Below are 17446 nucleotides of genomic sequence, written 5' to 3' on the forward strand. Positions count from 1 at the left end.
CATATAAACAACAGCTCAATAATTTTTAACATTAGATAAAAGTCCTGAGAACAAAAAGTTTGAGAAACACTAGAAACAAGTTTCCAGTATCCTGAAGGTCACTGTGATATAACCAAAAGACAGAGGTGTGGATGAGTCATTTCCTCCCACTCAGTCCTCCAGCCCCTGAGAGATTTGGTTTGGGGGAGTACACAGAATAATGCTTGTCTGGGTAGTCCCTCTGGACTTAAAAATGCCTCAGTACAAGTTCGAAGTACAATTACAGTAATTATTTGATGAGCTGACATTTCTCAGATCTAGCTCATATAATTATTCACAAAACAGTCTCACTCCTCAATAGCTAGGGAACTTGAGGGTGGAACTTACTCCCAAATTTTACTTTCTAATACACCTTACCACTATAAACAGGTAAGCAAACTTCGAACTTAAAGAATGTTATTCCTCCTGGTCCACCAAGTCTACCTTCCAACTGAAGGACTAGTAGGTATCTAGATAGAAAACCCAAATTTTGTTCCTCTTTTATGGTTGACTCACAACTAATAAAGATAGGAATATAAATGTGGATAACCAGACTATCACCTCCTTGAAAAGGCAAACTCACTTACCTTACGAGTCAGTTTCCTCTCAAATAAAATTCATTACAAAGACAGACTCTTGAGCTGATCAAATTTAAATTCAGACAAAGTATCTTTAAAATATAAATGACTGCTAAAAAAAAAAGTTTTCTACTGTGTTTGCATTTTTTGTCTCTTTTTCTTCCTCTAGGGTGTCTGTAGAGTCATTTAAGCATGGTGTCCTGAGAGAACAACTGGCTAACTTGGCCACAAGACAAAAGAACCTGTTAGTTGCGGCAAAAAAACAGAAAAAAATAAGCCAGAAAATTCAAAACTATAAGAATGTTACATCTTTGTCTGGTCTTAGTTTGAGGAATCTACCGTCCAGCTCACAGATCTCCAGTGAAAAGGACAGCCAAGAGCTTACCAGACTGGAAAAATCAGTGCAGCCCCAATCAGGTTCTGTTAGCATTGTTTGTGAAAGCATACAGGAAACACAGTTGTCTCTGGAAACATGGAACAACAGCCAAAATACCATCACTTGTCTAAATTCAGAGACAGCGAGAAGGGAAGAATTTTCTGGAAATGAGCTGAATTCTAAACAAAATGTCAATGACTGTAACTTGGATCGATCATCAAAATCCAGACCTTCAGATGACACTAAGATGAGTAAATTACCACCCCAGCCTATTGCTTTTATTGCTGAAGCAGAATATTCACAAAAAGAAAACGATCTTACAGAAACTACAACCAGAGGGCATGAACCCCATAGTCCTTCAGCACTAACTGGCACAAATATTTCAGAAACCACAAGTGTACTTGCCCAAAATGATGTCCAGCTATCAGCTGTTATTTGTGGTCAGGCTGTTTCCAGTTATGATCCAAAACGAGGAAACAGGAAAACAGCTTCCCAGCAACCACCTAGGGGCGCATCAGAAACCCTGACACAGCAAGGGATTAATGATTTAGGCAGTGATACTGGGCATCAGATGAAACCATATCTTAAAAAATCAGCTTTTGCTGCTCCACACGCAAATGACAGTCAGAGCACCTCCTCCTCTGGCCGTCAACATACTACAAAAAAGTGTTTAAGTTACAGCACAGCTTCTAAAAAGAAATGCATGCAGATAAAGGATCTGATAGCACTAGGAAGAATTAACCCAGGAAATAATATTTTGGAATTCAAAACACAGGTATCCTATTTTTTTCTCTCTAAAATCATGTAGATTTTATAAATAAGTGAATAAATATTGCTGTTACCTAGTGTAGGCATTTAGCTCAGATTAGTGTTTGGCAGGGCTTCTTGAATGGAAGGAAAACCATTGTATTCTTAGCAAGAGAAATTGTGCTTCTAGAATTGCCCTATACATTTTAGTCACAAGCACCTTTGGGCTCTCAGACAAGAATTAGTCAATTATATCGCACCAGGAAGGATTTAAGAGCAACATAAAAATACTAAGTTGGAGCTGCCATTGGTTCCAAAGTTTTGGGAAGTACTAGTGTACTGTTAAAGCTTCCCCTAATGGGATAAGTATAAATTCATCTCATATAGAATCTTAATTTGTTTTTAGAAACAAAAAATGACTTGGAGTTTGGGTAAATCTGACTCAATTAAAACAATATCTCATATGCATAAAGGTAGAGAAGGGGGGAAAAAGGTTCTGCCAGAAATGCCAACAAAAGCGCTTGCTCTGCCCTTTCCCCTTTCCCTTTTTGAAAGAGGAGTTCAGAGTGGCAAAGATTGCAGTTCTGGAATGCTTCCTTGCTTATGGACCAATTCAGTAGCTATCAATCCAGGCTAACTGGAACTTAATTTGAATGACCCTGTTTCCAACCCTTTCCATTTCTGGATAATAAGGCTTTTCCTAGTTAGTAAGCTTTACTTATAAGTTACAAGCAAAAATAAATAAATTTTAAAGCTCCAAACCATAAAGACTGAATTAGTAGCTTGATCTCAGATCCTTTGATGTTCCTGTTTGCTTGCCTGCCAACCAGTTTATTTCTAAGTAATACCTACCTCATGTTCGCCAAAGCAACTCAAATTTTATTTAGTAAATTAGTTACATTACCTCATTTTTAAAGAAGAAAACTTTTTAGGGCCTTCATTTAAGTCCGCATATAGGTAGAAGTTATAGTGTATCAGTTAACAGTTCAAAGAGATAGTCTGAGAATAACAATTCTGAACCAGGGCATGGAAAGACCCAGGATTTTAAAAGCTTTTCCAAATGATTCTTATATACCGTGTTTCCCCGAAAATAAGACCTAACCTGACCATCAGCTCTAATGCGTCTTTTGGAACAAAAATTAATATAGGACCAGGTCTTATTTTACTATAAGACCTGGTCTTTATTTTACTTATTTTACTATAGTAAAATAAGACCGGGTCTTATATTGTTTTTTGTTCCAAAAGACACATTAGAGCTGATAGTCCAGCTAGGTCTTATTTTCGGGGAAACACGGTAGTCAGCTTTCAGAATCACTAACTTACCTGATATTTGAGTTTTTTGGTTATCTAGCCTGTGTTTGAAGCTAGATTATCTAAACTATCTAGCTTCTAAGATAGTTTATTCAGTCTCATCTTTTAAGAATTCCTGGGGCACTTCCTTCATGATATTCCTGACAACTAAAATTCCTTAATGTATTTCTTTAAGATTTTTATTAAAATATAGCTAACATACAATATTATTATTAGTTTCAGGGGTACACCATAGTTGAATTCAACATTTATACACGTAAAGAAGTGATCACTGTGATAAGTCCAGCAACCATCTGACACTGTACTATGCCATCACAATATTATTGATTCCCTATACTGTACATTACATCCCCATGACTTATTTGTTTTATACCTGGAAATTTGAACCTTTTATTGCCCTTCACCTTTCCCCTCCTTTAAAAAATTTTTCAATTACAGTTGACATGCAATATTTATATTAATTTCAGGTGTACAGCATACTGGTTAGACACTTACATAATTTAAGAAGTGATCCCCCTGACTAGTCTAGTACCCATCTGGCACTATACATAGTTATTACTATATTATTGACTATGCTTCCTATGCTTTACTTTACATCCCCATGACTATTTTGTAACTACCAATTTATACTTCTTAATTCCTTCACCTTTTTCACCCTAGCCCCCACCCCCTCCCATTTATCACCCCAACAAATCTAGTACCCATCTGACACCTTACATAGTTGTTACAATATTATTGACTATATTTCTTACGCTTTACCCTACATCCTCATGACTACACTGTAACAACCAATTTGTACTTCTTAATCCCTTCCCCCTTTTCACCCATTCCCCAACCACCTCCCATCTGGCAACCATCAAAATGTTCTCTGTAACTATGAATTTGTTTTTGTTTTATTTTGTTCTGTAGATTCCACATGTAAGTGAAATCACATTGCATCTGTCTTTCTCTGTCTGACACTCCACTCAGCACAATACCCTCCAGGTCCATCCATGCTGCTGCAGATGTCAAGAACACATTCCCTTCCCCAGCTGAACAATATTCCATTGTATATATGTACCACCTACTCTATCCATTCATCCACAGACAGACACCAGGCTGCCTCCATATTTGGCCATTGTAAACAGTGCTACAATGAGCATATGGATGCACATGTCCCCGCAAAGTAGTGTATAGAGTTCCCCCCCCGCCCCCCCTCCCCTCCCCAGATATACCCAGAAGTGGGATTACTGGGTCCTTCTTTGTCTCTTGTTATAGCCTTTGATTTAAAGTCTATTTTGTCTGGTATAAGTATTGCTACTCCAGCTTTTTTATTTGTTTGTTTGCATTTTCATGAAATATCTTTTTCTCATCCCTTTACTTTCTCATCCCTTTCACTTTCAATCTAAAGTGAGTCTCCTGTAGGCAGCATATGTAAGGGTCTTGTTTTCTTATGCATTCAGCCCCCCTATCTTGATTGGAGCATTTAATCCATTTACATTGAAAGTAATTGTTGATTGTGTAATTATTACCATTTTGTTGTTTATATTCTTTATCTTTTTTTTTCATCTTAAAGAAGTCCCTCTAAGATTCCTTATAATACTGCTTTGGTAGTGATGAACTTCTTTGAGCTTTTCCTTGTCTGGGAAGCTCTTTAACTGTCCTTCTATTCTAAATGATAGCTTTGCTGGGTAAAGTAATCTTGGTTGTACGTCCTTGCTTTTTGTAACTTTAAATATTTCCTGTCAATCCCTTCTGGCCTGCAAAGTTTCTGTTGAGAAATCAGCCAGCAGTCTTACGGGAGCTCCCTTGTAGGTAACTAACTGCTTTTCTCTTGCTGCTTTTAAGATTCTTTCTTTGTTTTTAACCTCTGGCATTTTAATTATGATGTGTTTTGGTGTGGGCCTCTTTGGGTTCGTCTTGTTTGGGACTCTGTGCTTCCTGGGCTTGTATGTGTATTTCTTTTGCTAGGTTAGGGAAGTTTTCTGTCATCATTTCTACAAATAGGTTTACAATTTCTTGCTCTCTCTCTTCTCCCTCTGGTATCCCTATAATGGGAATGTTGGTACACTTGATGTTATCCCAGAGGTCCCTTAAACTGTTCTCATTTTTTTGGATTCTGTTTTGTTTTTGCTGCTCCAGTTGGGTGTTTTCTGCTATCTTATCTTCTAAATCACTGATTTGATCCTCTGCTTCATATAATCTGTTGGTTCCCTCTGATGTATTCTTCATTTTAGTTATTATATTCTTTATTTCTGACTGGTTCTTTTTTATATTTTCTATCTCATATTTTATGTTTCTTATCTCTTTGTTGAAGTTCTCCCTGAGATCATTGAGCATCCTTATAACCAGTGTTTTGAACTCTCATCTGGTAGATTTCCTGTCTCTATTTTATTTAGTTCTTTTTCTGGAGCTTTTTTCTATTCTTTCATTTAGGACTTTTTTGTGTGTTCCTATTTTGGCTGTCTCCCTGTGTTTGTTTCTATGTATTAGGTAGGGCTTCTATGTCTCCCCGTCTTAGTAGAGTGGCCTTATGTTGTAGGTGTGCTATGGCCCAGTGCCTGACTCTTCCTGGTCACCTGAGCTGGGTGCTCCAGGTGTGACCCTTGTGGGTTGTGTGTCCCCTCCTGTTGTAGTTGAGCCTTGGTTGCTGTTTGCACTGCAGTGGGAAGGATTGATCCTCAGGCTGATTGGTTGTGAGGACTGGCAATGACTATCATGGAGGAGCTATGGTGCAAAGGCTAAACCTATAGAGCAGGGTTCACTTTAACAGGGCTCTGGTGCCTGCACGGTCTTCCCTTTGAATGTGTTGTCCTTGGATGTGTCTGGGTGATGCTCCAGCTGGGTCTGAAGCTGGCCAATAAGTGTGCCAGTCCCCAGGGCCGCCTGGCATGAGCCACAAAGAAATCCACAGATGGCCGTTGCTCGCACTGGGCTTGAAGGTGCCTTGAGAGGCCAAGCCAGGAACCGAAGCCGGCTATCACTAGTATCGGCCTTGGGGTTGCTCAGCCAAAGGTATGGGACACGCTGAAGCCAGATGCTGCTTGTTTGGGTTTTGTGAGCCTTTGAGAGAGTTTAGGAAAGTCCACAGCATGAGCCAAGATAGGCCATTTATATGGAAAAGCCCCTGGAAGCAGCTTGTGTGAACCCAAAAGTGTGGTAGGGCGGGGAGTCTGCAAGGCAGAGCAAACTGTTAGCCAGGTTGATGGAGACTCAGACGTGGCAGCAGCCTGCATCTGCACATCGGGAGTGGGGAGGCTCAACAAAGAAACAAAGACGTCTGTCAGCTCCTCTGTCAGGGAGAAAGCTACCCCTCTAGCCCTTGCCCTTAAGCCAAACAATTCAGTTCCTCCCCATTTGTCCCTGGTGCCTTTCAAGCTGCTGTCCTTGTTCTGGAGCTCAGTGAATGAGTCCATCAGTGAGTAGGTCTGTGTGTAGGCTCTTTAAGAGGAGCTACTGGAACTGCATCTGCCCTCATCTCACTCAGCCACAACCTTCTCTGGTTTTCATAGCCAGAAGTTGTAGGGACTTCTCTCCCCGGCACTGAAACCCTGAGCTAGGGAGCCGGAGGAACCCCCCACTCCTCTGTGGGGGGACCTCTGCAGCTGAGATATCCCTCCTGATTTTTAATGGTCCCATGCTGATGTGGGACCAGCCTGTTCCACATCTCCACTCCTCCTACCAGTCTCGAGGTGGCTTCTTTTATATGTCCTTAGTTGTAGGGCTTTGTTTCAGCTAGACTTCATGGGATTGTCAATAATAGTTGTTCTACAGGTTAGTTATAATTTTGATATGGTTGTGAAATGAAGTCAGCACAGCATTTACCTACTCCGCTGTCTTGACTAGATGTCTAACTCATATTTTGACAGTTGAAGATACTTCTCTGGAGCAGCTATAACAAAATTTTTGCACAAATTTCATATTTTAGCTATTTTTTCTTTAACAGCTTTATTGAGATATAATTAACGTACAATACACTATACACATTTAAAGTACAGTTTAACAAGTTTTGACATATGTATACACCTGTGAAACCACAAAGAAAATAATGAACATATCCATCACCCCTCACAATTTCTCTGTGTCCTTTTTATACCTCCTTCATGCCTTTCCTTCCCATGCCACTCTCCAGACAATTACTGGCTGCTTTCTGTCCATATATATTAATTTGCATTTCCAAGAATTCTACATAGGTGGAATTATACCATATGTGTTTATTTTTGTCTGGCTTCCTTCTCTGAGCATAATTATTTGAGATTCATCCTTGTTGTAACATGTATCAGTAATTTATTTAATTAGTTTCAGGTGTGCAAAACCACTTACTGATTAAACATTTACATACCTAGCAAAGTAATAATCCCAATAAGTCTATTACCTATCTGACACTGTACATAATTATTGGAATATTATTGACTATATTTCCTATGCTGTACTATATATCCCCATGACTATTTTTTCTTAATTATAGTTGACATTCAATATTATTTTATATTAGTTTCAGGTGTGCAGCATACTAGTTAGACATTTATATAATTTATGAAGTGATCCCCCTGATAAGTCTAATTCCTATTTAACACTATACATAGTTGTTATAATATTGTTGACTGTATTCCCCATATTGTATTTTTGTATTGCTGAGTAGTCCATTGTATGTATATACTACAGTTTGTTTATCAATTCATCAGTGATAGACATTTAGGTTATTTCCAGTTGTTGGCTATTACAAATAAAGCTACACCAGGAAAAAAAAAAAAAGCTACTGTGAACATTGATATACACAAATTTTGGTATGACATAGGCTTTCATTTTTCTTGGGTAAATACTTAGCAGTAGAGTGGCTGGATTGTATATGGTAAGTGTATATTTAACTTTTTAAGAAACTACCAACGTTGTAACATTTTACATCCCCACCAGCTGTGTATGAGAATTATATTCTCTCCACATCCTTCCTTAGCAAACACTTAGTATGATCAGTCTTTTAGTTTTAGTCATGCTAACATGTAGTGTAGATGTATGTATTATGTAATATATACATTCATATAGTAGTTTATCATTGCGGTTTTAATTTGCATTTGATAATGATTAATTATGCTGAGCATCTTTTCATATGCTGTTCGCCTCCATATTTATTCTTTGGTGACGTGTTTGTTCAAATCTTTTGTCCATTTTTTTATTGGTTGCTTGTTCTCTTATTACTGAGTTTTGAGAATTTAAAAAAAAATCTATTTTGGATATAAGTCCTTAATCAAACATATACTTTGCAGATATTTTCTTCTAGTCTGTGGCTTGCCTTTCTAGTCTCTCAACATTGCCTTATAAAGAACCAATGTTTTAAATTTTGATGTAGTCCAGTTTATCAATTTGTGGGTGTTTTTTTTTTATTGATTGTGTTCTTAGTATTATATCTAAGAATCATTTGTCTACCCAGGGTCACAAAGATTTGCTGTTTTCTCCAAGAATTTTTATAGTTTTAGGTTTACATTTAGAATACGATCCATTTTTAATTAATTTTTATACATGATACAAAGCAGGATCCACATTTATATTTTTGAATTTGGATATTTAGTTGTTCCAGCATCATGTGTTGAAAAAAGTACCCTCTATTGAATTGCCTCTGCACCTTTGCAGAAAATCAGTTGTCCATATATGTGTCTATTTACGGACTCCCTATTCTGTGTAAATACTATCCTTTCATCAATACTGTCTTTTCTATCAATACTATCTTGTCTGTCTATTCATCAATACTATCTTAATTATTGTCTCTGTATAAGTCTTGAAGTAATTAATCCTCCAATTATGTTTTTTTTTTAAAGTGTTTTAGTTATTCGAGGTCATTCGCAATCCCTTATAATCTTAGAATGAGTTTGTCAATTTAAAAAAAAGGGGACTGCTTTTATTTTTATTGGTATTGGGTTGAATCTATAGATTAATTTGGGGAGAAATGACATCTTAACAATACTGAGTTGTCTAACCCATGAACATGATATAGCTTTTCATTTATTTAGGTCTTCTTTGATTTTTCTCAGCAATGTGCGAGTCAGTAACATGTCTTTCACATCTTTTATCAGGTTTATCCCTAAGTGTTTCATATTTTTGATAGTATTATATATAATATTGTTTTTTTAATGTCAATTTTTAGTTATTTGTTGTTAATATGTAGAAATACAATTGATTTTTATATGTTGAGATTTTATCCTATAACCCTGCTAAACTGACTTATAAAGTTTTAGAGATTCCATTGGATTTTCTACATAGATGTTCATGAATAAAGAGAGTTTTACTTTTTTCTTTCCCGTATGAAAATTATTTCTTTTGTTGACAGACTGCACTGGCTAAAATCTCCAGTAGAATGTTAAAATAAAATGGTGATATCAGACTTCTATTTTTTTCCTAAGACTACTTTTCTTAGGGAGAAAAAATTCAGTCTTTCACTGTTAAGTATGATGTTAGTTGGAGGTTTTCTTCAGAGATGCTCTTCACCAGGCCGAGGAAGTTCTCTCCTCTTCCTAGTTTCTTGAGCGTCTTTATCATGAAAGGGTGTTAGATTTTTGTCAAATACTTTTTCTGCATCAGTGAGATGAGCATATGGTTTTTGTTTTTTATTTTTTTGATGTGATGTATAATATTAATTAATTTGGGGGTGTGAAACCAAACTTGCATTCCTTTAAAAGTAGATAAATTCCACTTGGTCATGTTATATAATCTTTTCATGTGTTGCTGGATTCAGTTTTCTAGTATTTTGTTAAGGATTTTTGCACCCATACTTACTAAAGATATTGGTTTGTAGTTAGACTAGGTGAATACTAGTCTCATAGAATGAGTTAAAAAGTGTTTCCTACTCTTCTATTTTTTTTTTTTTTGGAGGAGTTTGTGAATTGGAATTAAGCCTTCTTTAAATATTTGGTAGTAATAAGCAATGAAGCCATCTGTACTTGGGCTTTTTCTTTGTTGGTAGTTTTAAGATGATCTATTTCTTCTTGAATCAGTTTTGATAGTTTGCATCTTTCCAGTAATTTATCCATTTCATCTAATTTATCTAATTTATTGACATACAGTTATTCATAGTTTCTCTTATAATCCTTTTTATTTCTGTAAGGTCAGTAGTAATGTCCCCATTTTCGTTTCTGATTTTACTAATTTCAATCTTCTCACTTGTTTTTTTGTCAATCTTGTTACTTTTTTCAAAGAACCAACTTTCAATTTTGTTGATTTTCTCTACTGTTTTTTCCATTGTCTCATTTATTTATTTCCACTCTAATATTTATTATTTCCTGTCTTCTGCTTGCTTTGTGTTTAGTTTGCTCTTCTTTTTTCCAGTGTCTTCAGTGTATGGTGAGGTTATTGATTTGAGATATTTCTTCTGTTTTAATATAGGCGTTTATAGCTATAAATTTTCCTCTAACCCACTGCTTTTGCTATATTCCATAAGATTCATTCTGTTATGTCTTTTCTTTCATTCATCTCAGTATTGACTTGCTTTCTAATTTGCCTTTTGATTACTTGTTTAACCCACTGGTTATTGAGGAATGTGTTGTTTGAGTTCCACATAATTGTGTCTTCCATTTTTTTCTGTTATTAATTTCTAATTTCATTCCACTGCAGTTAGAGAACATACTTTGTATTATTTCAGTTCTTTTAAATTTATTGAGATTTATTTTGTGGCTTCACCAGCATATGGCCTATCCTGGAGAATGTTCCATGTACACTTGAGAAGAATATATAAAAAAAAAAAAAAAAAAAAGAATATATATTCTCCTGTTGTTGTGAGAAATTTTTCTATAGATGCCTGTTAGTTCTAGTTGGTTTATAGTGTTGCTTAACTTTTCTCATTCCTCATTGATCTCCTGTCTGTTCGGACTATACATTATTAAAGTGGAGTATTGAAGTCTGATTTTTATTGTTGAATTGTCTATTTCACACTTTATTTCTGTTTTTATTGGATCCCAGATCTTGTGAAATTTACCTTTTTATATGCTGTATAGTTTTGCATTCTTATAAATATTTTGGAGAATTATTATAGGATACAGTTAAGTTACTTGGAAACAAGTTGATCCTTTTTGGTTTTTCTTTTAAGATTTGTTGGGCAGGATTTAGAGTAGTGGTCAGTGTATGGCTAATTATTTCCCACTACCGACTGAGGCAATATTCTTCTGTGTATCCTACCAGTGCACCATAAGTTTTGAGGTTTTTCTAGTTTTGCTGTTGGGAACAGGTACTATTTCTGACCTTTGAGAATACCAGGTGCTATTAACCTCTAATCCTTGCAAGTGGTTCTTTTCCCATCTATGGGTAATTTCCTCAGATTTATGGGCAGTCACAACTCAACTGAATACTTAAAGAGGACCCTCTGAAGATCTGCAAAGTTCTCTGTCATTGTATTTCTCTCTTCTTCAGTGCTCTGTCCTACAAACTATAGCTCTCTTGACTCCCTAAACTCTGCTCTGCTCAATTCAGGGAGTCCACAGGCTTTCTCTGGATTCCCTCTCCTGCACCATGACCTGGAAACTCTCTGAAGGCAGTGACCTAGGACAGTTGTAGGGCTTACCTCGTTAATTTCTTACTTCCCAGAGATCACTACTTTGTTGCTTGATGTTTGGTATCTTACAAAGCATTGTTTCATATATTTTGTCTGTTTTTTGGTTGTGTCAAATGTTAAGGTAAAGCTGGTCCCTGTTACTTCATCATGGCCAGAAGCAGAAATTAACATATTTCATCTATTTTTTTATAGTAATTTTTATTTTATTTTTCGCTTCAGGAGACTACCCACAAAGCCAGTGTCTTACTGAATGGAAAAATTAAGGTAGAAAATGGTCAGATTTATCAAAATCCAGTCACTTGGCTCAAGGATCTTCTAGGAAGCGACAGTTATGTGACCTGGAATTATGCTTGGAGTAAGGTGGGTCATTCTTAAATTTATCTTGAACTTCATATTCAAATGGAAAGACCTTTTTAAATGATAAAACTACTTAAAAAACAAAAAGAAATCTGAAAGTTCTCTAAGCCAGTTTTTGTCCCCAGGTGTTGTTTCTGCATATGCTACATGCTTTCTTCCCCAGCTCCTCATTACCAGAATCCCCCGGACAAGCTTGCACAGCTGCGGAGTCCCTCTTTCGTTGCTCCTCACATAGTCTCAGAAATGGAAACACCCTCAGTTTTTCTGACCCCAAGCGATTTCCGGTCTTTGTGACTCCATATAGAAAATTTGGGATGACTGGTGTATTCATAATTTAGTTAACATGTTATCAATATTCTGCCAAAATCTTCCCCTAAACACAGAGGGAATGAGCAAGGGGCCTAAGATTCAGAGAAGTTATTTGTGCACCTTTATGTTTGAACATAGCCTTGTCTGTGAATTGCTAGCCCCCCTAAAATAAATATTTCTTTTCATTCAGACTTCCCAAACTTAGTATCCTCCTTCTCAGTTCTGTTCTGACTTGCAAGTGCAATTTAACCACGAGCTGGAAGACTATTAATGACTGGTACCCTGAGGTCCAGTGATCAGCCACCTCCAGATATCTGTAGCACCATTTCAGGAACAGTCTTGCAATGATTCATTCAGAAAGGTGAATAAGTGGACATCCACCATTACTGTTTCATGGAATTGCAGATGCCTGCAGTCTCCACCGGCCATTACAGTAAGCCTGAATGCACCACTTCCTGAAGGCACAGTTTCCTCTCTCCTTTTTTGTCCCAGTCAGCTCTGCCCACCCTTCCTCCTAACTCCTGCTCTTGGTCTGTGTTCCTAAACTCTGCATGTGATCTCCTAGACCTTTGTGGTCAGTGCTGCCAGAAGTGTGTTTCAGTTCCTTTACTTACGTCAACACATTTTGGATTTTCTCTGCTTAATAGTCTCTATATCTTTTTTCTTTCTCCTAAAGTTTTGTTTGTTTTTTCCTATCCCCTGGAATCACCAGCCCATCTGCTTTCAGTTCACCCTGCCCAGTCCTTTCCATAGATTCATAAATCATATTTGAATGTTAGTAATTAACATTTAACCCATGGAAATTCCTTTTTTGTTACAAAGTTTCTTAAACTTATGATAGATTATATCGTTTTGCTGAAATGGAATCTATGTCCACAGCATGACTAGGGCACTGGTTGCTATCGCTTAGCTTTTGACCCCGACACTCCTCTGCTGTGCTGTGCCTAGTGATGACGCAGGTCTCTCACTGTTTTTCCCTACTGCAGCTGTTGCATTTCCTGCTTTTGAATAGCTGGTCTGGCATCATTTGGACCTTACTCTGTACCTATGCCGCATTTACAGACCACATTATTTCTGGTCTTTTCTCATCAGCCATGTCAATTAGAGGTATATTGTTTAGCACCTGTGAGATAGTGACGCCAAATGCAAAATGAGGGCAATTCTTGGATATAAGATATTCATACAGATTACCTGAGCAGGACTAGATTATTTTTCTAATTACCCTAAAAACAGAAACTTTAAAATTACTATAAGCCATGCATGTACTTCTAGTAAATACTCCAGGCTGAGAAACACAATGCCGGCGAGTTTCTTTACAATATTTAAAAGTTTCTTTTAAAATTTGCTACAGAAGCTACCTCTACCTCCTCTTGTCTTTGGGTAACTCTTGAATTCAGTCACTTCATCACGAAAGGAGCTTTTGTGCATTGGTAAATGTGAAAGTTTCTACTGACTGGTTCTAAGAACGTCAGTGAGGCTGTGTGGCTAGGAGTGGCTGGTTGTCAGGCAAGAAATGCCAGAAAACTAGATCTCGTCCTGCATCAGACAGGATGACGGAGCCACTACATACAGAGATGACTCATACTTCCTACCCAAGCAGCTGGGCCTTGCCAAGGGAATTCTGATGCTTACTCCCACTGGGCGTCACTGTTCTCACTGCCACGGCCTCCTAGCTGTTAGGCCTTATCCTGATGTGGCAGCGTGATCTCTGGCTAGGAGACAGGACACCAAGCTTGTTCCTGATTCCACCCTTGATAGATTATATGATGAGAGCAATGGTTTTCAATCCTTCCTACACAATTGAATCACTTTGCAGAGCTTTAAAAACTACCAATGCCTAGTGGACCCCTGCTTCATAGGTTCTGATCTAATAGTCCGGCTTGGAGACCAGGTGGTATTATTTTTAAAAAGCTTTCCAGGTGATTCTAATGTGCCGCCTGGAGTGAGAATCACTCATTGATCTAGATCAAGTCATTAACCTTTCTGAACCCATTTTCTTACGTAGAAAATAGTGCTAAATGGTCCCCCAAACGCCTACCAACTTGGAAATTCTAGGACTTGCATAGCATTATGTGGTTTATGAAGGATAAAAACTCCATGAGGTCGGAAGGTCAACTATAATCTCTCTTTATGGATATGAAAACAGAGTTGCAGGAGGTTAAGTGCCCTGATTAGCCTCAAGGCCAGTAAGTGGCAGGACGAGGCCTAGAACCTGATCTTCTGATTCCCTATACACTTATTTTCTACATTTACAACAATAACACAAGGGAGGCCCAGGTCCTTTCATTGGACATAGTTTGCCATGAACTCAAAAGAGCACACAGAATCAGCCAGCTACCCTTATGAATTTATGTAAAGCCTTATTCTTGTGCAGCAAAAATTGCCCACTTCCTCAAGAAAATGCATTTCTGTGATACAATTGCAGTATGAAAATCATAAGAATGGCAATGACAGTTCATTTTTGTGAATGCCCAGGACTGTGCTTATGCAGATGAAAAGTAGACTGCCATTTTGGTCAGTGATTCAAGGAGCACTGACAGATCTCGTGCAAACATACTTCCTATCCAGATGCCTCCCTGTCTGAATTCCTGCTCTTATAAATTCACTCCTTTGGATGTAGTATTGACTTTTCTCTATGGTTCCCCCCTCATCCTACACACTTTCTAAAAATATTTCTCCCACCATCTTGATTAGGAATACCAAGATATAGAAAAGTTGAGGTAGGAATATAGAAACTGATAGAAATTGTTGATCTGGACAGACAGCTTCATTCAGTCAATTCATTACACTCTCAATGTGTCTTAACTTAATCTCCTGTGAGCTCAGTTTCTACTCAAGAGGAGATGGTTGGAGATGTGGGTGCTTCTAAAATACAAATATTCAGGAGGTATGAATTCTAAAGACAATGTGAAAGGCCTACCGCCCTTCTCTGGCCTCTAACTGCATAGAGTGTCTGAGGGAAGCAGACGGAGAAGGGGAGGTTCTAGGATGGTGCTTGGGAGGAGGTGGTGAATAGCGCTCAGAAACCCTTCATCGTGTCCAGAGGATCAGCTCTTCCAAGGCAGTTAGTACACTGTGTTACTACTTTCTGTCTTGTCTTCTGAATTCCTTAAGAAATATTTTAATTTTCTTAGCTAAATGTGTTTTTATGTTATAATGAATTTAAAAGAAAATCTACAGTTTTCTTATTTTCTTTGCCGTTTCCATCCGCCGAGATAAAAACAAAAACAACAAATTATCTTTTTCTCTTTTTATCTTTTGGGATAGTGAAAATTTATTGACTTGCTTCTTAAAACTTGAAATGGAATTAAAACAGTCATCTGAGCAACTATGAACAGATTCCCATTAGTCAGTTCCAACAAACGGTTTTTCTGAAGCCATACAAAAAATGGACTGGCACTTTCAAATAAAATGGAGTCCCAGTGGGGAAACAAATTCTTGGACACCTCTTTAATATTCAAAGACAGGTTATGTTTTGTATTTTTTCTTGACGCGTATTAGTACCTAAGGTAGTTCCCTAAGTATGATATTAAGGAATCATTATAGACTGATTTCTGAGGAATAATGGGTTTCTGCTGTAAGAGCTTAGGACGAAGCACTTCTGCAGTTCTACCTTTTAGAAAAGCAAGAACACAACGACCTACAGATATCCTCACAGAACACACCTTACCCTAACCTATGACTCTCTTACCTGTCCTCATCTGGGAGAAGGTGCCATCCCATCAACTGCCCGTCGTAGAATGGGTTTTGGATGGGGAAGTTGCTGAGGTTGCTGGAGGTCATGGAGGTCCAAGCCCTAAGAACCTGTGAGTAGCTCTTCCCACATGCCTCTGTCGGAGCAGGCGTATGAGCTACATCTGCATCTAATGAGATTTCGTCCAGGCACACATGAGGACTGTTTGCCCTTACACTTTAGCCAGCTGGAGCACAGGCACTATTATGAAATGGGCAGTTTCCAGAAGTGACCTACGAAGTGCCTATTCATTTTGAGATCTATTCATTACTATCCTTGCTCAATAAATCACTCCTACCTTGTGGAAAATCGATTTTTAACTCTGGATTTTCTTAAAGCTGTGTTCTTTGTGTGTCTAGATTACCCCAGTGGTATGTTTAAGATCTCTGAGGCTACTAAGGTACAATTTTACCACTTTATATTACCCTATATATACTGACTGATAAAAATGTACTTTAAGTCTGAGATACAAGTGAAAACATACTGAGCCCACACATTGATGAGCACAGAAGGTGTAGTGTATATTTTCAGGGCATAACATAAACAAAATACATTGTTTCTAATTGTTATTTGTTTGGAGAACTGATGGATGGCATTTGGGGCCTTGCCTCTCCTTTCATGGCAAGTGAAGAGATCTGTTTCATTTCCATTCCAGGCTTTCTTAGGCCATGAGATTGAGCCCAAAGGGTGCCTAACCCTTCCAAATCCTCTAGGCCTTCCTCGTTCTGTTCAATAACAAGCATTTATTGACTACTCAGGCAGTATGCCAAATGCTTTCATACGTTACCTGTTTTAATCTCACAATTTAATAAGCTGGAGGTACTTGTTTGCCAAATGCACAAACTGAGATTCAGAGAATTTAAGAATCTTGCTTAGGAGCTGGGACTTCAGAGGTTTTTTGTTTTGTTTTGTTTTCAGTTTTATCAGGCACTGTGTGAAGTACCAGGGTATAGAAATGAACATGGCATAGACCCTGTCTTCAAAAAGCTTACAGTTTAATGGAAACAGACACATTAACACATGATTTCATTTACATGTGATAAGTGCCTTGACAGAAATAGAAGCACGGAAGTTATGGGAGCCTAGAGAAGGAGGTCATTACTTGAGCTTAAAGATTATAGGAAGGCATCCTGGAGGAAGGGATGTTTGACTTGAGACTTGATGGCTTACTACAGTGCACCTGGCTTCTGAGGATATGTTATCAGACTGCCCGACAACTAAGCATGGAGAACCCAAAGACATTCAGGCCCAGAGTCTGCCTCAGCCCAGCGCATTCATGTGTAGATTATTTCTGGGCTCTAAGTTTTTGGGCTGATAAACAATAGCTAAGTTCACAAACAAACCCAAACAAAAAACATGGATGTATAGACCCAAAATGTTACTAATCTAATCAGTTAAGTATCTTGAGTTTTTGAAAAGTACCATTACCCTTATGGCTTTATTTTATTAATGCAACATTTTAAAAAAATTATAAAGTAGCAAGTGCTGGATTAATGGTTGTT

At 37.7% G+C, this 17446-nt stretch overlaps 1 protein-coding gene across 1 annotated transcript in view; it reads left to right on the forward strand.

Annotated features, from left to right (window-relative positions):
* Positions 1-17446, forward strand: part of ANKRD31 (ankyrin repeat domain 31) — a gene marked incomplete at its 3' end in the record, with an annotated part of 132675 nt that overhangs the window by 102725 nt on the left and 12504 nt on the right. The window contains exons 22-23 of the mRNA XM_081053573.1: positions 766-1747; positions 11765-11905. Of these exons, the coding sequence (XP_080909699.1) occupies positions 766-1747; positions 11765-11905 (1123 nt within the window). The remainder of the gene's footprint in view (positions 1-765; positions 1748-11764; positions 11906-17446) is intronic.

This window comes from Rhinolophus hipposideros, assembly GCF_964194185.1.
Source record: "Rhinolophus hipposideros genome assembly, chromosome: 7".
Classification (NCBI taxonomy): Eukaryota; Metazoa; Chordata; class Mammalia; order Chiroptera; family Rhinolophidae; genus Rhinolophus; species Rhinolophus hipposideros.